This window comes from Sander vitreus, chromosome 1, assembly GCF_031162955.1.
Source record: "Sander vitreus isolate 19-12246 chromosome 1, sanVit1, whole genome shotgun sequence".
Lineage (NCBI taxonomy): Eukaryota > Metazoa > Chordata > Actinopteri > Perciformes > Percidae > Sander > Sander vitreus.
The window spans coordinates 5,166,210-5,187,222 of record NC_135855.1 but is presented as its reverse complement, the minus strand read 5'-3'; the positions used below and the strand labels follow the sequence as shown (position 1 = coordinate 5,187,222).

The 21,013-nt window shown below is 42.3% G+C and overlaps 1 protein-coding gene across 2 annotated transcripts in view; it reads left to right on the top strand.

Annotated features, from left to right (window-relative positions):
- LOC144518343 (AP-2 complex subunit alpha-2-like) overlaps window positions 1-21,013 on the top strand; it is a 31,430-nt gene that overhangs the window by 5,754 nt on the left and 4,663 nt on the right. Inside the window, exons 5-20 of one of the 2 annotated variants that reach the window (XM_078250995.1) lie at window positions 919-1,048; window positions 3,190-3,291; window positions 3,403-3,511; window positions 5,401-5,551; window positions 5,950-6,118; window positions 6,948-7,085; window positions 7,171-7,353; window positions 8,256-8,353; window positions 8,620-8,851; window positions 12,091-12,255; window positions 12,872-12,961; window positions 13,805-13,938; window positions 15,282-15,364; window positions 15,644-15,734; window positions 16,877-16,999; window positions 17,742-17,858. In XM_078250995.1, coding sequence (XP_078107121.1) covers window positions 919-1,048; window positions 3,190-3,291; window positions 3,403-3,511; window positions 5,401-5,551; window positions 5,950-6,118; window positions 6,948-7,085; window positions 7,171-7,353; window positions 8,256-8,353; window positions 8,620-8,851; window positions 12,091-12,255; window positions 12,872-12,961; window positions 13,805-13,938; window positions 15,282-15,364; window positions 15,644-15,734; window positions 16,877-16,999; window positions 17,742-17,858 — 2,115 coding nt within the window. The remainder of the gene's footprint in view (window positions 1-918; window positions 1,049-3,189; window positions 3,292-3,402; window positions 3,512-5,400; window positions 5,552-5,949; window positions 6,119-6,947; window positions 7,086-7,170; window positions 7,354-8,255; window positions 8,354-8,619; window positions 8,852-12,090; window positions 12,256-12,871; window positions 12,962-13,804; window positions 13,939-15,281; window positions 15,365-15,643; window positions 15,735-16,876; window positions 17,000-17,741; window positions 17,859-21,013) is intronic. The other variant, XM_078251084.1, reaches the window with a different exon arrangement.

The window sequence follows — 21,013 nt, the reverse complement described above, 5'->3', positions numbered from 1 at the left end:
AATACTTCATCTTTGTTAATTGATGTAGGAACTTAAAATAAAGAAAACATGTTGAGAATAAATGTCTACCTGTTTTAACAAAATGGTAAGTGAGGGAACAAAATAACAAAATAGTTAGTGAGGGAACCAAATAGCAAAATAGTGAGGGAGCGGGTGCTTCCTCACAGGGAGACTAATGTAAAACAACAACTGTGAACTGATGGAAAATGTTTAATGTTAGTCAATAGTTTCAAGTCATTTTTGGAAATAAGTATCTCTTTGTAACTTTTGAAGAGCATCTTACAAAATAAGAAATAGCTTGTAAGAATTCCTGTTTTTGTAGCAAAAGCAAATACACAAAGTGGCATTCAAATCAGCTTCTGACTTTAATTTATAATCTGTAAGAGTTCCATTATCTTAGACCCCATTTCTGTTTATGGTCAGCATTTTTTTCTGCGATAGCTGGTCACTGTATTTATATCCTGTGATAGCCTCTTACATCGTGGTTTTCGTTGTACGTGGTGCAGTCCACCATTCCTGCGCAGGGTTCAAATTGCCTTCACATACACCAGGGATTTATTAGGAAACAATGCATGCATGTACTTCAACATGCCTCTCTACTGATAGCTCTTCTTACTGCTGTATCAGAGCACGATATTTTCACATCCTTAAAAAGTCTTAGTCCTTAAATAATATTTTTTTTTTTTTTTTAATATAAGGCCATAAAATGGCCTTAAAAAGTCTTCTTTATAGTTATGAAAGATCTTACATTTTGAGATGATGCTTAGACCCGGGAAATCGCACAATTTAACGGGTAATTCCCCCTCACTTTATTGTAGATTATTATATGTTGGGTCCAGTGGTTGATGAGATTAAGATTACAGGATGACATTTTATTAGTTATAATGATTAAAATTGCCTTGTGCTTGTCTCTATCAGGGACACGATGGACAGCGTGAAGCAGAGTGCAGCACTGTGTCTGCTACGGCTCAACAGGACCTCTCCAGACCTAGTGCCAATGGGTGAATGGACAGCACGAGTGGTCCATCTGCTTAACGATCAGCACCTGGTAAGACTGTAGTTTTGAGTGTGTGGTGTGTAACGGGACACAGAAGTGACGGTTTGGTTCATACCCGGGTTTAGGAGTCACGGTTCGGTGCAAGCTCGGTACAGCGGGAAAAAGGATAGGTTTCTTTTTAGTTATTTTAAACAGACATCCAGAAAATCCACTTACTGGGGAGTGAGGTAGCATTTAGCCATGCTTCATTTCTTTCCCTTAAATTGGTATAATGTTATTTTCATTATAAAAATAAGGAACATTTCAAACACTTCTGTATTACACTGTACAAACACTTTCTCAACAGGCAACAGGTCACAATGGGCTATACAACTGAAAAGCATCTCCTATGCCATGAAATTGAAAATACGGGTTGCTTTTTCCTCGTCCCGGTGATTGGCACATCTATATGATGCCGTTAAATGTGCGTTGGCATGCGTTTCAATTCATCAACACATTTTGCTAACAGCGTACAGGTACAGCTACAAGTTTCCAGGCTTGTGAACTTTGGTTCTGCATTATACGGGCACTGGACCATGACCTAGGGGTGCATGATATATCAACTCAATATCGTTCTCGCAATAACACGATGCGCAATATTATATTGAAAGTGTCGCAATAAGGATGCGTTATTTTGTGGAGCGCTGCGTCCCGTCCGTTGGCTGTGTGGCTTTGTTGTGTTTTGATTTAGAGCCCGCTTGAAACGCTGTAATGATCGTGTTTCATTGGCCAGTTATTGTGCCACGTGCACATGTTAGTGCACGTCAGCGCACGGGTCCACTACGTGACAAACCCTATGGAGCGTACCACGTGACGTGTGTGCATATTTCGACAGAGTGACAGTGTAAGTGAAGAAATAGAGACAAAAAAAACCGGAACGAATCAGAGAAGAGAAAGAAAGGACCTAAAGAGAGAGCGAAGGGAGTGAGTGGAGCAAAAGAACGAACACAAAAGTAAGAAAATGAGTGTTGCTCAGGGAGAAGACGAAATTTGATTGAAGAGGAAACTTTAGGGGCCAAAAGTAACTCCATCCCGCATCTATTTCTCACCGGTAGCTATCCCGTAACTTTATAAACAGTGTTTATATGAGGCAGAGTTTGGAGTCGGAAATATTGAATATTTTTCATCCGTGACCGACCTGTGGTCCAGCCGCACTACAGAGCCGTACATAAGTCTCAGTGTGCACTATATTGTTGTGAATCTATTTTGATGCATTTTCCCATAACATATGTTTAAAAATATCGAAATTAATGTCTATCGCAATATTCATAATCAATATTGCAATATCACATTTTGTCAATATTGTGCAACCCTACCGTGACCCCCCCATATTGTGACGGTTTGGCACAAATACGGAACCGTTAGAGTCCTATTGTTCACATTAGGGAAGTGACAAAATAAAGTATGCTCAAAGCAGACGGTATGCACGCTGCAAAAAGCAGTATACAGTATAAAACGGTATACTATGACAATAAGTGTGTAGTACATAGGGCTAGGACGATATGCTTTTGTCCTGATTCGATTCTTTCAGGATACGTGGGTGCCGATTCGATTTGTATTGCAATTTTCATTTATTGCGATTCTTGAAGAATTGTGATTTGATAGTATTGAGTATTTGCGATTTTCTTCTCCTTCAACAACAACAAAAGTTGAATAATACACTTCTAGAGACAATATATCGTGAGACATTTCTTAAAAACTGAATTGTTTTCTAAGAAGAATGCACATCACATGTCAGTCAGTCAGTCAGTCAGTCAGTCTGACATTTATTTCATTTGTAAAGAAGAACACAACATGGATATTCTGCTTTGGGTCAGAAAACAGATATGATGTACTCGCCGTCGGCAGTACCGTATAAACAGCAAGTATTAAGGTGATTCATTGGTATTAAAAAATAAATAAATAAAAAATATCGATTTTAGGGAAAAGAATCAATTTCAAAAATCATCGCAACAAAAATCACGATACATCGATTTTCCCCCCCCCCCCCACCCCTAGTAGTACATAATGTATAGAATTGGTATGTAGCATGGATTTGGGATGCAGCGTGTGTTTTGTTTGGCAGCTCACTCTGTCTAATCTCTAACTATTGATGAAATATTGTGCCAGTTGGTGTGTAATTTTTGCATAAAAGTTTTTCTGTGTGTTGTCAGGGAGTGGTAACGGCAGCCGCCAGCCTTATTACCACTCTAGCCCAGAAGAGTCCCGAGGACTTCAAAACATCCATCTCACTGGCTGTGGCCAGGCTCAGTAGGGTGGGTGTCTCTCTGGAACTTCACATGATATCTTCATCTTACTGAGGTCAGAGATGCAATCTGATTCCAACGTGTTTGTATTGACGCGTTATCTCGTATTTTCTTTTCCAGATTGTGACTTCCGCCTCCATCGATCTACAGGACTATACATACTACTTTGTTGCCGCACCATGGTTGTCTGTGAAATTGCTGCGCCTGCTACAGTGCTACCCTCCACCTGGTATGGTACAGTACAGTCATGTGGTTTCTAGAGGAGAAATTATAATTATGTGTAGAAACGCACAGTCACGTGACACGTGATTAGTGGAACTTCATCTGCGTGTACTGTTTAAAGCGTAACTCTCGCCAAAATGCAACCTAGGGTCTTTTTGTGAATGTACCCGAGACAAACTTTCGTTTAAAAGCATATTTAGGACAGAATCGCCACTTTTAAGATTTACCGTATTTTCGTTTTTCGCTCAAATGGCCTTTTGAATGGGAGTGCTAGGGGCACTTTTATGCTAGGCTCAAAATAGCTATTTTTAAAACACTAAGAAGGCTCGACACAATATGAGACTTTGGTCCAAGTTTCACCAGGGGCTCTACACCTTAACGAAAGCATTGACAACATTGTTTGTGTACCCAGAGTTTACTAAAAAAGGTTTTGAACAACTCACCATAGGTCTTGTTGTTTCCGGCTGCTACCACCTCGGCAGTCAAAACGAGTCGATATCCGAATGCAAATGAACGGACTCCATATGAGGCTCCTTTTTCCACTACGAGGTCAATATTGTTTTTCAATAACGACAAAACAAGAAATAATCCGTGCATTTATATGGAACTAAGCTTTAGGAGCTTTCCATCTTTACTCTCCTCCCTGTTACGTTGCATTTGGAAATCGATTGTTTTTGACTGAGAAAATGGCTGCAGCCGGAAACAACAAGACCTACGGTGAGTTGTTTAAAACCTTTCTTTTTAGTAAACTCTGGGTACACAAACAATGTTGTCAATGCTTTCGTTAAGGTGTAGAGCCCCTGGTGATACTTGGACCAAAGCTTCATGTTGTGTCGAGCCTTCTTAGTGTTTTAAAAATAGCTATTTTGAGGCTAGCATAAAAGTGCCCCTAGCACTCCCATTCAAAAGGCCATTTGACCGAAAAATGAAATTACGGTAAATCTTAAGTGGCGCTTCCGTCCTAAATATGCTTTTAAACGAAAGTTTGACTCGGGTACATTCACAAAAAGACCCTAGGTTGCATTTTGGCGAGAGTTACGCTTTAAAGGAGAGAAAACTGTAGTAGTTTCTGTAGTAGGCAGCCGGCTCTTATGGAACTTCCTGGATTGACCGTTACGCGTCACTATCTTTCTCCGGGCTACACGTATCCAAGCGACAACAGTACACGCTTGCGTGGCCGTGTCTTTTATACTTGTATGTAATATGTTTGTTTTCGTCTCCACCTCCCAACAGCAGTTGAATCAACCAATCAACTTGCTTGTCCACACATATATATATATATATATATATATATATATTTGGGAGGTGCACGCGTCTACCCTACCGGTACCCTGCTAGCCTCTGTGACCTACAGCTACCCATAACGCCCTGATCTGCGTAGGTTTGCAGAGACGGTTAAGTGTATGTTTATCAGAGAAGCATAATTCCAGATTGAATAATATCATTTCTCAGAAATCCACCAATACAGACTAATGACGTTTCTCCTGAGCTTACAATTAAAGGTATAATTCAACATTTTTGGAAATTTATTTTATTAGCATAGCATATTGAGCATAAAGACTAGGCAGGGGGGAAAGATCTGGTCTGGCTCTGTCCAAAATGGAAAAAAATACACCTACCTACCTACACCTCTAAAGGGCAACACACACCATCAAAAACAAAAACAGCAATGAGCTGTGATATATCAGTTTATATAATTCTTCTGGATAATAGACATCCAGCAGAAAACCAGTAATGTGAGGATTGACGTCTGTGATGTCTCTCTTCATAATGTGACATAACATACAATGGTTTGATTCATTGTTAATATGAAACGTGTAATGCTGCTCTTATACTAAGAGTTTGTGGAATAAATTGTGTGGTAATAGTAAAGGCTAGGAGACTTTGTTTTTGCAGAGGATGCAGCGCTGCGAAGTCGTCTGACAGAGTGTTTGGAGACCATCCTCAACAAAGCCCAGGAGCCCCCTAAGTCCAAGAAGGTCCAGCACTCCAACGCTAAGAATGCTGTTCTGTTCGAAGCCATCGCCCTCATCATCCACCATGACAGGTTGGTCATATTTACCGTGAAAAGCTTTCAGCTGGTCATTTAAATTCCTAGAATATCATGTAAATGCAGAGGTGTGTTCTAGACAAAGAAACCTCAGGAAATTCATTCATTTTCAGGGGAATTTTACTATTGGGTCACAGGATAGGCTTTTAGCAAATCGTGTTTGTTTCCAACATTTTATATTAGATGTTAGTATGTATTAGACTGAAGCACTGCATTAAAAACACTGACAACAGAACATAAAGCTTTATTATTAAACTTCACATCAAGTTCACAGGCCAAACCCAGCTGTCATTAGTTCCCGTTCCAGTGTTGTGTAGCATTTATGGGTTTTTGGATGGTTGAAATGTGTGTTGGCATTTGGACACTGCAGCCAGTTGTTGTATCTCTTCTCTCAGTGAGCCCACCCTGTTGGTACGAGCCTGCAACCAGCTAGGCCAGTTTCTGCAGCACAGGGAGACCAATCTCCGTTATTTGGCTTTGGAGAGCATGTGCACACTGGCCAGCTCCGAGTTCTCTCACGAGGCGGTAAAGACGCATATAGATACTGTGATCAACGCTCTAAAGGTGAGTCCGTCCTCAGTTGAGTGCCTTTGACAAGCTTTTGCAGGTTGCTTAGATACCTTATTTTAGAACCTGGTGGTTGCATGGTTGGGTTTTTTAATCCACCTGACCAGTGGGGAGCTATGCAATCTGAAATGTGCCTCTGGAATTGTTATGCACTTTTTCAGTGGTTGTTTATGATCACTGGGCCTCATTCACCAACCGTTCTTACGAAGAAATATGTTCTTAAACCCCACTTACGCACTTTTTAAGAAGATTCTGACATTCACTAATGTTTTCTTGTCTTGGATTTGTTCTTAGCTAAGAACAAAATCTACGAGCACTCTTACGCACATTTGAGTGATGACAATTTGCTCCAAATAATTGGTTACTGCATTTTATTTAATTCTACAGTCGTTTACAATGACAGTATTGTACTGTAATGTATTTCTGATAATTTGTTGAAAAAAGAAATCATAGTATGCAAAGAAACACTAACACTGCAATTTACATAAGGATTAAATCCTGCGTTACTTGGTGATTGATCGCGCTATTTATAGGGCCAAAATGGAATGGTTTTTACTTTGTTACATTTTGCAGCAATTATCTATACTTTCTACTAGCCTACATTTCTACAACGTTCCGTTACATTTTCTGATCAGTTTTCCCCCTGCCAAAACGTCTTCCTGACCGTCGCACGTTTGTCTCACCAGTGAAGTGTGGTTGCCATAGATATATATGGGACACCTTGGTCAAATTGATTAGCTACAGTGGAATTTAAGTAGCTGACAGCTGATAAAATCTGCCGGAGACATTTCTCATGCATTCTGTTTGTGTTTTGTTTTCCATACAGACAGAGCGAGATGTGAGTGTTCGCCAGCGGGCTGTGGATCTGCTCTATGCCATGTGCGATCGCAGCAACGCCAAGCAGATTGTGGCAGAGATGCTAAGCTACCTGGAGAACGCCGACTACTCAATCAGAGAGGAGATGGTGGGTCGTCGGTACAGGCCAATTCCCCATTCAGTTTCCTCTGTGTGCGGCTCTCGAGACCAAACCTGTTGCTTTTCTCCCTCAGGTGCTCAAGGTGGCCATCCTGGCAGAAAAATATGCCGTGGACTACACCTGGTACGTGGATACCATTCTCAACCTCATCCGCATTGCCGGTGACTATGTCAGTGAAGAGGTGTGGTACCGTGTCATCCAGATTGTCATAAACCAAGATGATGTCCAAGGCTATGCAGCCAAGACCGTCTTCGAGGTGGGCAAGATTTATGTCATCACAGATCAGCATGACTGCCAGTATGCACCCTCAGCATCCGCCTCGTCAGTGTTATAAGGCCGCTTTTCTCAGCAAACTTGTTCATGTGGGCACCGAGAGGATTAAATGTGGGCTAAGTGGGAATTGGCTTCAACAGGCTACTGTGGGAATCCTTATATGGGTTCAGTCACAAATGGCAAGCCCATTTCACCAATCATCCCCACCTTCTTTTTTGGGTGCAAATTTAAAAGAATAATTGTCTCATTTCAATCCCTGTAAAGGTTGCTTGGACTAACATGCTTAACAGTGCAGCAAATATGAATATTTTGAGCTGTTTCAGGCATTTTTTAAATGGGTAGGTGTTGGCTAAATAAGGTGAATTTCAGTCCTTTGTTTGAGCACTGTTAAAACACTTGAACCACACAAAGGAATGAGTCATTAGAGAATATTACAGGAAGCCATCAAATTATTCTAAATGCAGAGCTGTTCAGCAAAAACAAAGTGAGTCTGACTCTGTATTGGCAGATAATAGCACTGGGTGGGATCGGGTGGGTGGAGACATCTCTAGCAGCAGTAATGAGCCCTCACAGCCTAAAGTTAAAAAACAACATTGATTTTTTTTTTTTTTTTTAAAAAGGGGAAAAAATAACCAAAGTGTGATGACTAAAATCAAGTTTTACCAGTGGCAATCAAAAGAGACCCTTCACCCCTAAGAAATACTTAAGGAGCCTACTACATGTTAAAAGCCAGAGAGGGATTGTTATTTTTGTGCTGGACTATGTGAAGTCCACATGATAATGTTGGCTGGCTGGTTCCCACCTATTCTATTCCCAATCTTACTTGCAGTAGATAGCAGTGTATTTTCCTAACCCAATGTCGTGATTCTTTGTGAACACTTGTAGGCACTGCAGGCTCCCGCCTGCCATGAGAACCTGGTGAAAGTGGGGGGTTACATCCTGGGAGAGTTTGGCAACCTAATTGCTGGCGACTCGCGTTCCAGGTAAACATCATCCACACTGTTTTGAAAAATCAAATCATTTTTGCCTGAGTTAGGTTGATGTTTCAGCTCGCTAGCTCCAAGCGGTATATATGGTTTTATTTTTTTCCAGGTTATGAGATATCTTAAAACTAAACATGGGCTATGTTTACCATAGAAAAAGAGCAGAAGAAGCCTAATATGAAAAGTAACCATATTATATTGACTTAATTTTGTGAAGTCTAGGGCTGACCTAAATGTTACCGTCTTTGTGTTGCCTTCTCCTTCAGCCCTCTGGTCCAGTTCAACCTTCTCCACTCCAAGTTCCACCTGTGCTCTGTGCCAACTCGGGCACTGTTGCTGTCGGCGTACATCAAGTTCATCAACTTGTTTCCAGAAGTGAAAGCCACGATCCAAGACGTCCTGCGCTCAGACAGCCAGCTGCGCAACGCTGACGTGGAACTTCAGCAGAGAGCTATCGAGTACCTGAGGCTCAGCTGCATTGCCAGCACTGACATACTGGTGAGTGAATTATAGAAGAAGTGGACATGATTCTGATTACACCTAACAAACTATCAGTCTTGCACACACTCAAACATTCACAGATCACAATGGGGAAAAGTAGGGTGGATAGAAAAATGGGGGGGCATTTTATGTGTTTTTGGTTCTGCTACTTCAACCACTTGGTTGTTCTGTCATTCTGCCTGGGCCAGCTATGTCAGCCATCATTCCATTGATGGAGTGATTTAAGTCGATTACTTTTTCTGTTAGGCACCCTTTTTGGAGATAAACATATTTTTTTAAGCCTCTCCTCTGCTTCCCAACATATACCCAACTCTAACGGACCCTTTACTTTAACCTCTGTTGTCTAAAGGATGTTTCTACTTTTCCCCCAAAAAATATGGTGAGCAACAACATCACAGTGATGGCATTAAAAGTAACATCACATATCTTTTCTGAACTTTTGTCCACATTTTTACTAAACTCAGCAAAAAAAGAAACGTCCTCTCACTTTCAACTGCATGCAACATGCGTAAAACTTTGTATGAACATAAAAAAATTCAACTACTAAGAACTAAACAACGTTTCACAGAGTGACTAACAGAAATGGAAAAATGTGTCCCTGAACAAAGGATGGTTGAAATCAAAAGTCCCAGTCAGTGTCTGGTGTGGCCACCAGCTGCATTAAGTACTGCAGTGCATCTCCTCCTCATGGACTGCACTAGGTTTGCCAGTTCTTGCTGTGAGATGTTACCCCACTCTTCCACCAAGGCACCTGCAAGTTCCTGGACATTTCTGGGGGGCATGGTTCTCGCCCTTACCCTTCGATCCAACAGGTCCCAGACGTGCTCAATGGGATTGAGATCCGGGCTCTTCGCTGGCCATGGCAGAACACTAACATTCCTGTCTTGCAGGAAATTGCGCACAGAACGAGCAGTATGGCTGGTGGTATTATCATGCTGGAGGGTCATGTCAGGATGGGCCTGCAGGACGGGCACCACATGAGGGAGGAGGATGTCTTCCCTGTAACGTTCTGCAACTTTTGATTTCGACCCTCCTTTGTGCAGGGACACATTTTTCATGTTAAGTTGGCTGAAAATAAAAGCAGTTGAAAGTGAGAGGACGTTTCTTTTTCTGCTGAGTTTTATTGTTATTATCCCTCAGCATATTATGGTGGAAGTCCTGCTTGAAAAAAAAAGACTCCCCCTAACATCAGAATTAAAAAATGACTTAATTCTCTTAATTTTTATAAAGGTTAAAGGTCCCATGGCATGAACATTTCACTTTATGAGGTTTTTTAACATTAATATGAGTTCCCCACCCTGCCTATGGTCCCCCAGTGGCTAGAAATGGTGATAGGTGTAAACCGAGATCTGGGTATCCTGTTCGCCTTTGAGAAAATGAAAGCTCAGACGGGCCAATCTGGAATCTTCCCTTTATGGGTTAGAGAGAGAGAGAGAGAGAGAGAGATTAAGGCCACACCACCACCCTGCCCCCCCCATCCTAAGGAAAGCTCATTGTGGGACTGGCTCTAGTGGCTGTAATTCTGCACCAAGGCTGAATTTTGGGAAAGAGACTTCAGCTACAGTATTAGGGGACCACTAAGGTCTATATAAAAGAGACTTCAGCTACAGTATTAGGGGACCACTAAGGTCTATATAAAAGAGACTTCAGATACAGTATTAGGGGACCACTAAGGCCTATATAAAAGCATCCAAAAAGCAGCATGTCATAGGACCTTTTCAACTTTTAGGGAGAAACAAAAGCAGATGCACTATATCACACAGCCTAAGGCTAAATTTGTAATTAGTCAGACAAGATACATCACGTCCAGTTTAATTAAGCTCAGCAGATGGCAATGATTGAATGAGCAATTGCACTATGCAATTGCTTTGCTGTAATTAATCACAGCAGAATGTTGCTCTGATTAGCTGGGTCTGACAATTTTTGCAATTTTGAGAACCCAACAAATCAACAAGTGGGTCGACCTAGCGATTGGCCAATTGTGCAGAGGTGAGAAAGGAGCTGCGGTTTTAACTTCTCTCTTAAGTTCTCTTCAGTGTTCACACAGCTATGTCTGTCACTCTCTGTGTGTGAAGGAATGTTGCAAGTTCCCTCAAGGACAGAATGTCAGAAAGTGTGTGTGCCATTATGCCCATTTGAACCATTCTTGCATTTCCCCCTCCTCCGGTATGCTTGTTCTCCCTTTTGAGTGTAGCCATTTGAAACAGCCATATCCCTCAGACGTGACCTTTTAGCACTTTGGCTCAACTCTGTTGTTTTTAAATGTATAAATAAAGTTGGATTGGATCACGTGACACGTAGTTTTGAGCTCAAACCGGCATTAACAGTGTAGTAACACCTTGTCCATCACTACTTTGGGAACTTCTGCATGATGAACTACTTCCAGCTTTTTTGTTATAAAAACGTATTGGTTAGTGACGTGTAGGTTAGACTTGTGAGTGAGTTGAGACTCTTTGCATCATATTGTGTAGTGTCATATGGCTAAGAATTTATGCGATTACTTTAGATCTGTGAAATAACTGATAATCACCATTGCTAATTGAACAGTGGTGCAGTAGCTGTCTGTATTGCCCTAGTCTATATCCACAACGTTCAGTTGCCGTCGGAAATTCCCCCGGATGGACTTCTTTTCGTCGGGATGTCCGTTACCTTCCGCTTTCTTAATTTTTTTGGGGCATTTCTGCCTTTATTGGATAGGAAAGCTGAGATATAAAAGGGGAGAGGGGGGGGGGGAAGACATGCAGGAAAACCATCACCGGTCGGATTCGACCCCTGGACCTTTTGCGTCGAGGAATTAACCTCTGCATATGTGCGCCCGCTCTACCAACTGAGCTAACTGGCCACATGTTGGCATTTTAAACTCCACTGTATTTCTGAGGACGATGGTTAACTGCTCCTCAGATCTCTGCAGGGTAAATCCAGACAGCTCGCTAGACCCTCTGTCCAATCTGAGTTTTCTGTTGCACGACTAAAACTACTTCTGAACGTACACATGTTCCACCAAAACAAGTTCCTTCCCGAGACTATTTTGTAGCGACACCGGGGCTGCGTCCGTTGCTTAACACGATGCCAATAAACCAGAGCATGTTTTTCTCCCATCCCGGAGTGCTGTGTGGACTAGCCAGACCTCAGACCCTCCTCCGCAGCGCTGTAGAGGAAGGTTTTGCAAAGTGAGCCTAGTATTGCCCAGGCTCAAAGCTTTACCGTATTCTCTCACTCTCTCTGTCCCTCCACAGGCCACAGTCTTAGAAGAGATGCCTCCATTCCCAGAGAGAGAGTCGTCAATCCTGGCCAAGCTGAAGAAAAAGAAGGGCCCAGGCAACCTGCCCGACATCGACGATACCCGCTGGAATGTCAACGGCAGCGCCGAGCACAGCGAGAACACAGAAAGCACAAACAAGGTAACTCCACAGTGGTGCTGTAATGGGTAGCAGGGAGATCTGGCCTGTACAGCTTCAGGTTGTTTTTTTTGTTTTGTTTTTTACCAAAGATTTTTTTCTTACAAATGCCACCCAGGAAAAACCTTCGTTCCTAACAAGTAAAGAAATGTCTCCGGTTTCTAATGTCTTGTTTTTAAAACACAGCATGGTTAAAAAGTTTGGTATACGTGCAGTTTAGTGTCCCAAATTCCCCGTAACGTTAATCCCATTTGTACAGGTCCTATCCCCTGACCAATCGGCTATCCTAACATTAACCACTCGAGTTGAAATACCTAACCCCAAGCAATTGAGCTGCTTCGTAGGGCGGGTCTTGGCGTGGCCATAGTGGAATTTGGGACACTAAACTGCACGTAAACCAAAAGCTTTTCTGTAATATGTTCGGCTGTAGCTTTTCTCCACCACACAAACATAACATCGTCATATTCTGCATATTGTTGCATTTTGTTTATTACTGCTTTACCTTGATGTTCTTCTTCTATTTTCAGCATTTACTTGATCTTTGCCTTTACTTGTCTTCTCCTCTACCCTGTATCATTCTTCTCCTCTTTCTGTTCCTTTTCTTTTCTTTCTCCATCAGTCTCCTCCTTCACTGATGGCAGACCTTCTTCCTACCAACAGACCTCGCCCTGCCTCCTCTAGTCCCACCTTGCTCTCTGCTGGGACCATGGTATATTGATAGCTAGAAACAACACCATAGTATAGTGAATTACATCACTATTTATTGTTGCATAAACCAGCACTGAAGAGGGTTGGGTTTTGTTTTCTGCGTCTGTGGTCAAGACTTTTGTGGGCAGGAATTTAACACTCTAAATCAGAGATCTTCAACAGGGGGGTCTGTGACCCCTAAGGGGGGTGTCCTCAGAGTTGGTGCAAGAGGGCTGCCAAATTATGTTTAAAAAAAAAAAATATTTTTTTGAAAGTTTCTTTTTTCAAAAATTTAAATATGTCTAAAAATATACATACATTTGAATCCAACATATTAATAGCAAAGATAAATTAGTAATTGGTAATTAAAATAGCCTGCACAGGTGAGTTTCGAGTACAGTGCTGTATAGGTTTGGACCAACTGGGGGGGCTGTAGGGTAACTTTTTTTTTTTTTTTAACACTCCTTACGAATGGACGAACATGCGTTTTCTGGGGGAAAGTATTAAAATGATTATTATATTAGATATGGTTCAGTGTAACGTCCAGCTGTAGCTGTATCCCTTCTAGCCACAACCATCTCTCAGTTGACAGTCAACCAACAACATGGCAAACGCCCAAACATACAATAGCTGTTGTGTGATTATAGTGTATATTTCCTTACACAAAAAGTGGATTTAAGCTTCAGTTCGACTCCAGTGTTCAACCTTTAGAAAGCAGAGAATGAAATGGATTATTTGGGGATTGCATTTAGCCTGCCTCCATATTTAATTAGTATTTGTATATATAAAAAACTGCACACTGCTGTATGTTTGGTTGTGGATACGGTATGTTAAAGCGGATGCTTGCTGATGTTTATTTTCACAGGGTTCCAGCCACCCCTTCACAGACCTGCTGAATCTGAACCCCACCCCTTCAGCAGGAGCCAGCCTGCTGGTTGATGTCTTGTCCGACATCTCCACCCCTGCACCCGTAACTGTGTCTGAGGACAACTTTTCCAGGTGGGACCATACTGTGAGCTTGGTTGATGAAAGTAGCAGACAGTGTGGTTACAAATAATGTTGAGTTATCCACATTCCATTAAATATCAAGGGGCCGATTTAGTCTTGCACTTTCAGAACGTTGGGTGACACGAGACCGATTTAAAAAACGAATGGTCAGAATCCAGAGGCCGACGTATCCTGACTTTTTTTCTCTAGTATGGACCGAACTCCAAAAACACTGGATCTTGCATTTCCCATAATGGAACTTAAAGCTTAGATCGGGTCCAAAAGATTAAGCCCGACCCTACCCGAGCCCGTGCACATTGTGCCTGAGCCCGGCCCGACACATTAACTGTAATTATGAGCCTGAGCGTGATTTAAACCCGACAATTTCTTAATACATGGGTCGTTATATCTAACGTTCTCAACTACAATTCCGAGTAGTTTTAACTACCGAAATCTGTCTGGAATTATCTTAATGAATAATGCAACAAGGACGAACCATGTAAATTGCGCTGTTTGTTTATTGAGAATGGAATGGATCGCAAATGGATCCGAAAGAAGAAACGTAAAAAAAAAAAATAAACTCGACCCTAGCTCCCTCAGCTGAATAGTGTGGATAACCGATCAAGGCAGCAACGTAATCAAAGCCCTGGAACCATATAGGAGACTTTCTTGTATCGATCGCCTAATTAATACAGTCCTTCGCCACGGTCTGCGTGCCGGCGCACTGGCCGACAACGCGCCGGATATAGGAGAGACCATATCTGCTGCTAAAGGACTCGTGAGATATCTGAAACAATCTGGCCTGGTTGCGCAATTATCAAAGACAGTGCTACAGATGGGGGAGACATGATTTAGCACAGTTTACCTCACACTCAAGTCAGTGCAGGACACATACCCAGAGCTACGGGAGAAGCTGGAGAGGCATAGCTTTCTCCCCACCCAATTAGGCTCATAAAGTAATGATGAAAAAAACACAAATGCTTGATCAAGGGCCCGGCCCGAGGATAGTGGTGGAAAATATCGGCGGGCTCGGACAGAGAATCTAAACTCTAATGGAACTGGATGGTTTCTTTTATCAGTCCCTCCCTGCCTGGTAATCGCTCCACTCCCCACGTTTGTAACATTGGCTTAAATGTACATATCTGGTCTAAACAGCCTGGCTGCAACTTCTGAGAGTGAACTCCCCTTTTCAGCTTCAACATCAAGTTTGCTGAAATATTCTGCTGGTGTTAGTTTGTCGCAAACTGTCTTGGTTGACAAAGTGCAAACTTTTTAAGATATTTATATTTAAAACAAAAAAGAAGTTGTCAAAGGTCTTGGTTGTAAATTAGTAATCGTGTGCTTGTAAATTGCAGGTTTGTTTATAAGAACAACGGTGTTATCTATGAGGACCAGCTGTTGCAGATTGGACTGAAGGCAGAGTACAGGCAGAACCTGGGTGAGCAGCTTTCTGATAGTATTTGTCTCCAATGTGCTTCTGTTCTGCATCTTTTACTTTTAGGACATCTCATCAGGCCTGTTCTTTTTTTCTTTTTTTCTTTTTTTAAATATATTTTAAAGGATACTTCTGACACCTAGTGTTAAGAGAAAGAAAAGTGAGATGCAGAATGTTATTAGTAATTGTATGTCATTTTAAATGTAGTGGATACTGCTAGTCTGATGTGATCACTTCAGAATGAATGAACTCAAAGAAAGTGGCCCTGCTAACGTCCCACAGGTCGTATTTACGTGTTCTACGGCAACAAGACCTCTACCCAGTTCCTCAGCTTCTCCTCATCAGTGACCAGCAGCGACACGCTCAAGACTCATATCCTTTCCACAGCTTGTTTTCAAGATCAAGGAAACTTTATTATTATTAAGGGGCAATTTGATTTACAGCCAACAGTGCCACACACCAGACAAGCAATGCAAGAATCCCAAAAACACTGGGAGACAGTAAAAAAAAATAAAATGACAACAAATGGAGCATAACATAAACATGAACAACAAGTCAATAAATGGATAAATAAAATGTGAAACTACCTTACTTGGTTTAAAAGGCCAATGGCAGTTGGGATAAATGAACTTTTGAGCCCATTGGTCCCGCAAGTAGGCAGATGGTATCTACGACTGGACGGAGGCAACTGCATTTCATTAAAACGACCGATTGGGCCTTTTTAAGCACCCTGGCCTGATACAGTGTGGTCAGGTCATTCAGAGTTAGTGGTGTTTCAGCAGGATGGTGCGGCAGGCGGAGTGTCGATGAAACGGACGATTTGTGTGACGTCCTGTTCTTATATTTCACAATTACTGTTATTGGGGGAGAGAGAGAGAGAGAGAGAGAGAGAGCATTACACTATATACACCCGACAGTTCAGTGCTTGTGTTTTGTTTTTTTTACCCTCAGTGTTAAACTTTCCTGCGGCAGTGATGTTTTCTGTCTGGGACTCTCACACCGCCCCAAACCATAGCTCAAAACACACCGACTAGTCTGGTTACATGATTGGCCACCGCAGCGTGACGTGGGGTTGTGTTTCTCCAAAAGTCGAGTCGGTCTCAACTTTTCCCTGAAGGCCGGCTGCGTTTTTGGTCTGATGGGCTTTACTGCACAGATTATCCACCTGAAATTCAAAGATCACCTTATCATCAAACACAGTTTGATCATCAAAACAGTTTTTACAGACTAGATTGTCCCGTTCCAGCCCACAGGAAGCACTGCAGTTTACTTGACACACACAGCTAAATCAACAAGTGGTACTACTTCCCAGCTGAGTTCTGCAGGACTGCTGTCTCTCTGCATACCACACACTGTCAAGAAAACCCTTATTCAACTAGGCCTACAACACAACAACAAAACTGACAGAGGGAACGGGTGTGAGTACTTTGCAAAGCTGCTTTATGTAGATAGGCTGAGATGTATGCTGCCAGTGTCATTTAGGTATCTGTAGAATCCTTGACCATTATCTCCACAGCTGAATGTCCACGCTAAGGCAGTAGACCCCACAGTAGATGGTGGAGCTCAGCTCCAGCAGGTCATCAACATTGAGTGTTTGTCGGATTTCACAGATGCACCGGTGCTCGACATCCAGTTCAGGTTGGTGTCTGAATGCATACTGTATTACCTCCACCCGACGTAAGCCTGAAAGGGATCGTGCACTGTCCGCAGCTAATTTCGCATACCACTGGGCCCATCAGCCTAATATTTTTTTTTTTTTGTGCACATTTATGACTGTATCCTCAAGAATGTCCCCTGGTTGCGGTGATTGACAATTGTTACAAAACCTATTTTATTGACTGCTCTGTTTTATACTGGTCATTGACTGCTGACTCCTCACTCTTAAACGGGCAGTAGGGGCCGCAAGTGATCAACAGCGAATCGCATAGCAAAAGGCATTTTCGGCAACCTGCTAGGCTAAAAGCAAGCTTTAGCTGATCTGTTGCAGGCCACATTTGGGCCTTAGTCGTGGCTCAAAAGCTGACATCCAAAGAAAAGTTTGGTCATATTTTAAACCGGAGCATCTGCAGAATTCCATACCTAATGTTATGATCCATTACTTAGGCACGATCCAAGATGAATATTGCCCTGCTTTTGTTATCTTTACGGCCATCTTGACTGTAAGTAAGCCGGAAGGGGTACAATTGAGTGAGATTCAACTCTTGTTTGTTTGGGAGGAGAGAGGGAGGCACACCTGGCGGCGCTCTGCACTCTACTAAGTTTACTTATATGTGCTCATTTCTGACTCTGTGTGTGTGTGTGTGTGTGTGTGTGTGTGTGTGTGTGTGTGTGTGTGTGTGTGTGTGTGTGTGTGTGTGTGTGTGTGTGTGTGTGTGTACAGATATGGTGGAACTCTACAGAAGATTGCAGTGAAACTCCCTGTGATGCTGAACAAGTTTTTTCAGCCTACAGAGATGACATCCCAAGACTTCTTCCAACGCTGGAAACAGCTCGGAGTGTAAGGCTCACTTGTCCCAAGGTTCCTATCAGCATTTGTCTCTGTCAGAAAAGGCCAATTTTGGGGCACCTGGGTGGCTCACCTGGTGGAGCGTGCGCCCCATGTGCCTAGAGGCTCGGTCCTCACCGCAGCGGTCGTGGGTTCAGTTCCGACCTGCGACCCTTTTTTATATATAACTTTATTTACAGACTCAAGGTCCAGATATAAAAGTACACATAACATATTACAAGAGGGGTACACACAAACATAAAAACATACAGATGTACAGACTACCACTTATTACATAAAGGGAACATACAAAACATACAGACATAGAAATAGCTATGCACAATAATTAAAACAGATGCAGATGTGTGTTCCAGTGTTTCCAGAGTTTGGAAGTATATCTGGTATCACTAAGTGCAGGGTTGATTAAGGCAGTTCAAATTGTATTCTTTGACTCTGTAATCGGCACCTGAATCTGTACATAAAATTCCTCAGCACGGCATGGAAGGTGGGAACATTACTCGTCACAAACAAATGGCTCTTATTGAGGTCACTTTGGATAAGAGCGTCAGCTAAATGTAATGTGATGTAGTATAAAAGAAGCACCACTATGTTACATGACTCTGTAACACCGCACTTCATGTGAGTGAATGGTATGTTTTTGTAGTTCAACAAGGCCAACAGTGGCACGTCTTCACCGGTAAAATATTCTAGCTGAAAGCATACGGACTCCAAAAGCAGACTTGGTTCTGGATTCAGATACAATACAATGCTATCAAACCCCAATGGGAATGGGAACCTGCGTGGACATATGGAGCATTGTAAAGTGCTTTGGACACAGGTAGGTCATAGGGGTGTGAATCTTCAATGGCGTCACGGTAAGTCGATTCCGATTATTCCGTCCATTCAATATCACGATGCATCCCGATGCGTCACCTCCTTAAAGGTGCTCTAAGCCAGTCATTCCCAAACTGTGGTCCACGAGGGTACTGCAGGTGGTCCGTGGAAAAGCAAAATAAAATATAAAATAAGTGAGGGATAATGTAGAGCGAGGCGGTTGTTATAGCGAATACAACATGACAGGGTGATCTGGGGTCCGTTTCAGAAAGCAGGTTTAGTGAAAACTCTGAGTTTGTTAACCTTGAGATGAGGGAAACTCTGGGTTTTCTGTTTCAGAAAGAGCGGTAACTTCAGCTCAGAGTCAGTTACTATGGTAACTGAGTCTGTGAACCTAACCTGGTCGGGAGCAGGTTTTCTTCTCAGTCTCCTCCCTCTGACACAGCGCGCATTCATTTCCTTTCATTCATTCATTCAGTCTGTATCAGGCACATTTGAGCGCAGTTTATCTGCATGAATAAAAAAACGTATGTAACGTTTTTTCTCAAACATTGCATGTCCTTTTGTCGACGATCCCGTTGATGACAAAGCTGTATTAGGCCTACTTCACAGAGAGTTGACGTCGGGATGATATGAGCCCCGACTAGATGTATTTTCATTTCCAGATAACCGATTTGAGAGGTATTTTTCTTCAGTCGATTAGATATGTAGATAGGCTACCTTATCCGTCCTCATATCACTAACATCCACCATCGTGGACATGCTTTTACATCCCAGCAGATTCGTTGTGTCACTTCATTTTTTTTCCGCAAACGGTAGTTTTCTTTACAACATTGTTGATGCGCAATAGGCGCTGATTTATGTTTTCCTCCGTGGGTGCTCACGGGCGCACGGCCCAAAAAAGTTGTCAAAAAATATTTGCATTTCAGAACCTTAGGAAATGGGCAGCGGCCGACAGGAACACACACACGCCTACTGACTCGATAATAAAGCTGTAAAGTAGGCTGTCTTTCAGCTCAGGACAGCGCCACTTCTCACAGATACAGATAGGACTGGAGATGAGAAGTTTAACTGACACGTAACCGCGATCAGCTTCGTGGGAAATTTAGAATCAATGCCACCGACATAACCAGTCACACTATGACAGACTCTCCACTTGGCACCAACTGCAATGTTTAATTTTAAATGAATGTAGCCCACTGGCAGTGGGTGCTCAGTATTTTCCGTATGGTATTTTCCGTATGGTGATGCGGAGCACATTAGTAAAGCCACCGTATAGAAAAGCGCCGTCAGAGTGTGACTCGCTCTGATGCATTTTGTTTTCTAAATGTTCTTGTAGTGTTCCCTGGACACAAACCAGTGAGAGCCATTAAAAAGAATTAAATGATTATAAATTATACAGTATTTCTGTTTAATGATGCTGGTGCTGCAGGCTCAGAATGGGATTAGTATCTTACTTTTTCGCCCGCAGGATTGCCCCTAAATGAAAAAGGTGTAATACCATTCCAGTTTTCACCAGTAATATTATAGGTTACCTGTGATTAAATATGAAATTAATGCACTGACTCGAGCAGCGATTTTCTCCCACACCAATTCTCTCTCTTTTGCAGCAGCCGCTATGTTGCTTTTTTAACGAAATACATGTTCAAACTCGCTGTATGTGCGCCGACCAGTTTGTTTGTGGTTGTTACCATGGTGAATCGTAGTATCATGGCTCCATTCATGCTGCCTTTTTATTGTGGTGGTGCACGCGCTTAGCTCTGAGTGAAGCTACTCCGAATTGATTGAACCAACTCTTATCAGCTGTTCTGGAACCGAAAACTCAGTTTCCCACCTCAGGGTAAATCAACTCAGACATCAGGGTCAGACTCAGTTTGTTAAACCTCCTTCCTGAAACGGACCCCAGGACCCCAACGTGAAGCCACAGCTGATAAAGTATCTGGACTTCTTTCAGCTGATTCATATAGCTGTTCTCCAGACACTCCAACACTCTGCTATGCATGGCAACGGTGTGTTATGCTTAGCAACTGTCTGTTATCAAGAAAATAACAGACCGTAGAATGCCTTAGAATTCAACCAAGCCATGTAATAATAGTTTTTTTACCTTCATTTTACCAGGAAATTCCCATAAAAATTAAGAATATGTATATTGATATACAATTAAAATTAAAACTGAATTGTCGTTATTGTGTGATTACTAAAATAGGCTCGTGGCACTCAGCCATAACGTTCAAGTCCAGTGCCGTTAGAACCACAACATGGATCGGTGGAGAGAAAAGAAGCAGAGGTTACCAATAATGAAGAAATTGAGAATGAGTTGGAGGCATCTACGA